Source organism: Urocitellus parryii, chromosome 10 (assembly GCF_045843805.1).
Source record: "Urocitellus parryii isolate mUroPar1 chromosome 10, mUroPar1.hap1, whole genome shotgun sequence".
NCBI classification, from domain to species: domain Eukaryota; kingdom Metazoa; phylum Chordata; class Mammalia; order Rodentia; family Sciuridae; genus Urocitellus; species Urocitellus parryii.
This window is the reverse complement of record NC_135540.1, coordinates 88,130,255-88,135,449: the sequence shown is the minus strand read 5'-3', so window position 1 is coordinate 88,135,449 and position 5,195 is coordinate 88,130,255. Positions and strand designations below refer to the sequence as shown.

The following is a 5,195-nucleotide window of genomic DNA, read 5'->3' as shown; positions in this document are numbered from 1 at the left end:
CCTGCTTTGCAAAATCGCCTTGCCACATAAATTTATGTTTATTTCTGATCCACTCTAGGATTGGAAAAAGCAAAAAATAATTGATTCATTTTCGGGAAGGGGATAGGTATTCTTTACAGTTTGTGATGCAGCACAAAGTTGGAGCAGTTGTCTTTTAAATCTAGTTCTGGGGCTGGGGATGTGGCTCAAGCGGTAGCGCGCTCGCCTGGCATGCGTGCGGCCCGGGTTCGATCCTCAGCACCACATACCAACAAAGATGTTGTGTCCGCCGAGAACTAAAAAATAAATATTAAAAATTCTCTCTCTCTCTCTCTCTCTCTCTCTCTCTCTCTCTCTCTCTCCTCTCTCACTCTCTCTTAAAAAAAAAATCTAGTTCTGAGAATTTATAGCTATGTGACCTTGACAATTTATTTAACATCTCTGTCCCTTAGTTCTCATATCTGTATACTAGTACAATAATACCTATCTAACAGGCTTTCCCGGGGGTATTTTCTGGAACAAAGTAAATGCTTAATAAATATTAGCTCCCTCCCAAGTGTTCTAAATTTACCCATATCCCTTCTACCTATGTAAGAATGATATTTAATACTGCTAAGAATTTATTGCTGAATCTTTTTTAAGAGCCTTCTGGAAACTAAATATTCCTTACATATTTTCTGTTAATGACATGGTGACATTATTAAAATACATGATCCCCTATCATTCCTATAGACATTCAACAATAAAAAAGTCAATATATTGACATTTACTTATAAATTTTTATATACCAGATTCTATGCAGGATCCTTATGATTCTAAGGCAATAAGGAAGAAATTTCAGTTTGAATTAAGGCTTTTTTGTAGAAAATAAATTAGTTTTCCATGAAACAAAGATTTTCTTGAATGCAGAGAGAAAGGGAAGAGAAGAGAGGGGAAAGGAAAAAAAGAGAAGGAGAGAGGAGAGATGAAAGAGAAGGGAAGAAGGAGGAAGGAATAAAAAAGTTCGTGTCTTTTCTTTTTCCTTTCCTTCCTATCCCTGCTCTCTTCTCTCTCTTCCTTCCTACCACCTTCTTTCTGCTTATTGTGGAGAAGTAAAGGAGCCACAGGAGGAGGATCATTGCCCCAGGAGTCCTGAGGAGCACCTGGCTATCTCAGCAGAGGTGTCAGCAGCCAGCTGCCAGCAGCCAGTACCTCCCAAGTGAATGAGGCCCTTCTTGATTTTTCAGCAGTTTTGGTCACTGTCTGATGAGGCTCACTAAAGTGAGCACAAGGAAGAAGAAGACAGCAGCCTCTAAGTTATCAAGTGTAGGGTTGACTTATTACACAGCCAAAGAGGATCAATGATACTCGGTAACAATTTAATGTGCTTGAAGTTTACCAACAACATTGTGTTTGAATTTTCTCAGATGACTAGGTAGTAAAACTGGGTAACATTCATGTATCTGATATTCAACAAATGATGTTATTCAAAATAAAAATTCTCAGGCCTGTAAAACTTTACAGTCTTCTTATGTTACAGCACCCAGGAAGATATTTCCTTTTAGCTCCTTCATCCTCTCCATTCATCCCCACCCTTACTCCATGCTTTACCTCTGGACAGTATTTAGCAAACACTCAATAAACATGAGTTCCAGAATCATTGAGGTCTGGATAATTCTTGTCAACTCAAGAGGTATACAGAAAACACATTTGTTTTCAACATTTATGGAAAATGTTTGTTCTCTAATATTTTAATTTGTTGACTAAGGTACTTTAACAGATGAATCCCAAGTTTTGGTACCCAAGGATCTTCTGTACCAATTGCTTTTATGACCAATTTGCAGATGATAGTTTATTTCCTTTATACTTGGAAGAAGGATTTGAGAGACATCTTTTCAAAATGTTCTATATAAAGCAGAGTTTATATATGTCTTAATTTTAATGGATAATAGTCCTCCAAGGTCTTTAAATATTTTATTTAAAATAGCTAACTGATAAGTTGTATTTTGGTCTTAGAAAAACTTGCTTGTTTCCTGAATGACTCTGCTACTTATCAGGTGACTTAAAGGGACAAGAAATAACACACACACACACACACACACACACACACACACACACTGAAAATGCAAGATTCAAAAAAGCCTGTCAAGTTATTTTAAAACCCAAGAACCTCTGGCATTTGCTTCTACTTTTAGCATTCATTTAAATTCTAATTTTTATGAGTTAGCTACTTTTAATTGAATAACTTATTTTAAAATACATTTTACCCATTTTGTACAGTTTATGACCATCTATATTGTGTGTCTCATTATAGAAATGGAAGAAAATTGTAACAGAAATAGCAGTTAATAGCAGTAGTCAAAGTAATTGTAGTAGTGTCCAATTCACTTTTATCTCATTTTTTTTGCAAATATTTTAGGTCTTACTTTTTAAAAAAAGAGTTAAATGAATAACTTGAATGAGAATTTTATAATGCCTTGCACATAATAGATACTTAATTGATATTTCTTGAATAGAGAGAAACTAGTAAAAAGTTGTTTTACCTTAAATATGCACTAAAAAGAAGTTGAAATTTTAATGAAATGAACTTTGTCAGTACTTCCTTATGAATCTTGCTGATGATGTGTTTGTGTGTGTGACAAGACATATTTGTTGATTAATACTGATGTAATATTATTATGCTACATGTTCACACCTTTCCTGCTACCAATCAACTCAAGAAGTACCACTAATTCATAAGATGTTCCACACATTTTCCTCCAATGGATTAAGGATGTTGAATAATCTAACTAAATAAACCACAAAAGAAGTTTGGGTAGAATTAAGTATGGAGAGAATAAAAATTTGTGGTGGGCCAATAAATATCATTAACAATATGTGTTGGAGGGTTGTGATGGGCAGAAAAAGAAGGAGAACATAAAAAATGTTTAAATCCTTTGTGTTTCACTCATTGGTTTTGAAAGACAAGAGTAAGCTGTATAATGATCCCAACAGAATGATTCCACTTATAAAAAAGGACTATGCCTATTGCTATGTATGTTTTAGCTATGTGTTATATATGCCTTTCTGTATATGTTTATGTGTATAAATAAATGTAGGTAGAATAGAAAACAAATGCCAAATTGTTAATGGTGGTTTCTATAAGAGCAATAATATGGAGTTAACTATGAAGAGGAGCTTGAACATTTTATTCCACATATATGCACTGTATAGGAATTTTTTACAACAGATTATGTTATCTTTGTTTGATTAAAAATAAATAGAAAAATGTACTGTTTCTTTCTCTAGGGTATACTCAGATGGTAAAAATAAGTAGCTTATTTTATAATTCAAAGGAGAATGAGTTTGCTTCTACTTTCTTAATGAAATTACAAAATGTAATTTATTCAGAAGGCAGAAAGAAACCCATCAACTAATATCTAAGGTGAGCCTTTGGTGGTAATTGGCTCATATTTTACCCACATACTTCAAACAAATCCTGACATTTTTCAATAGCCAAGACCAAAATATCTGCTTTCTTTGCCATTTGGAAAGGGAAACAACTCTCTTTCTTCAGGGGCCACATGCTTATGTCTTCAGATGTCCACCAAATGTCTATTAAGCCTATAAACTGTATCATAGGAGAGGCAGGCATATTGTTACCCAGTTGATACAAAGAAAAGACATGCAGTATTTTAATCTGGTTCTTACCTCCCTAAGTAGAGTGCTTATATGTATGTAGGGATATACGTATTGAGAAAAGGAGAGTAGGGATGTGAAATGACTCATAAAATGCAACTAATTTAGCAGGAATTTTGATCTGTCTGATGTTTTCTGGGTGGTATGACTTAAGCATGCATTTATGGGTCTATCAGTACATACCCTCACTTCCCCTTTCCTAACTTCTTCCTCCTTACTGGTCTTGAAGCAGTCATATCAAAGACATCTGGAGGGCATATAAAGCCACTTAGCTTCAGACTTCTAGGCAGCAACGCACCTTCAGGCTGTGGTCTCCTGGCTCTGGAAACAGCTCTAGCTCTGTCTTCAGCACCATGAGCCTCAGACCCAGTGCCACCTCCTTCTGTACCAATACCAGACCGGTTCATGTCCTGCAGGTGTTGCTGCTGCTGTCACTGCTCCTGACTGTGCTGGTTCCCTCTACCACTGGACAACGCAAGAGAAATTTAGGGAAAGGTGAATCTAGCTATAGCTGTTCTGTTGCAGTTGTGCAGGGGGGACTTGAGAGGATGACTATCCTGGCCCTTCTAGGGCTAGCAAATGCCATTATACTAGTGACCCTAAGTGAAGGAGCTGAGCTTAGTGGGCATTACAGATGTGTTGTGCTATGTAATCTCCTAGCCATATTACTAAAGGTTTATCAATTATATGCCATTGTCTTATGGGAGTGGTTCAATTACCCTGAATTTACAAATAAAGAAACTAATGAAAATAATCATGACCACTAATAGAGTTTTATGTTCCCTCATAGTCGAAAGTGTAGAACCATATGTTGAACTGCGATGCATATGTGTGAAGACGATCTCTGGAATTCATCCGAGTAACATCCAAAATTTGGAAGTGATCAGACCAGGGGCCCACTGTGCCAAAGTTCAAGTGATGTAAGTTCCTGCTTCTGTATCACTGCTTCATTAAGGAAGCCCTCTACTTCCTCACACCTACACTACTTTCTCCAGTCTCATGGATCTGTTCCCACCTAGGATACTCACAGATAATTGTGTTTTGTCTTGCAGAGCTACACTGAAGGATGGGAGGGAAATCTGTCTGGACCCAGAAGCTCCCAGAGTCAAGAAAATAATCCAGAAACTGTTGGAAAATGATGAATCAGCTGCTTAATCTTTATTTTCTACCAACTCCTTTTAAATCTCCCAGGAAGGGTAGGATTTTGAAGCCTTGACTTTCTAGAGTTGTTAATTCATATACTCATTTTTACTATACAAAAATTCAGGTACATTTTCCATTCTGTCTGCCAAATCCTACTTGACTCTGAGAACTTTGCTTAAAAAATGACATAAAGAAGATGAAAATAAGCAAGATTAACATATAATTTAAGGTTTACTCCCCAGTTTTTGGCTAAACACTGTACTTGCTTTGCATTTCTTTAGTTGAAAATTTTTTTCCAAATACATTTGTGTAATTTTATTTCTCTAATGTTATGATCAATGTTCCTATGTTGATTAACAGATTTTACAATAGTCAATGACACTAGTGATCATGCAGAGCCAAGCATGGAATACTTG

At 36.0% G+C, this 5,195-nt stretch overlaps 1 protein-coding gene across 1 annotated transcript; it reads left to right on the top strand.

The window, feature by feature from the left end:
- The first annotated feature begins 3,937 nt into the window (after nucleotides 1-3,937).
- Nucleotides 3,938-4,837, top strand: Ppbp (pro-platelet basic protein). Its single transcript, XM_026408479.2, has 3 exons — nucleotides 3,938-4,131; nucleotides 4,427-4,556; nucleotides 4,689-4,837. Exons 1-3 carry the CDS (start codon nucleotides 3,990-3,992, stop codon nucleotides 4,789-4,791), a joined length of 375 nt encoding a protein of 124 aa, XP_026264264.1. The 5' UTR covers nucleotides 3,938-3,989; the 3' UTR covers nucleotides 4,792-4,837.
- The last annotated feature ends 358 nt before the right edge of the window (nucleotides 4,838-5,195 follow it).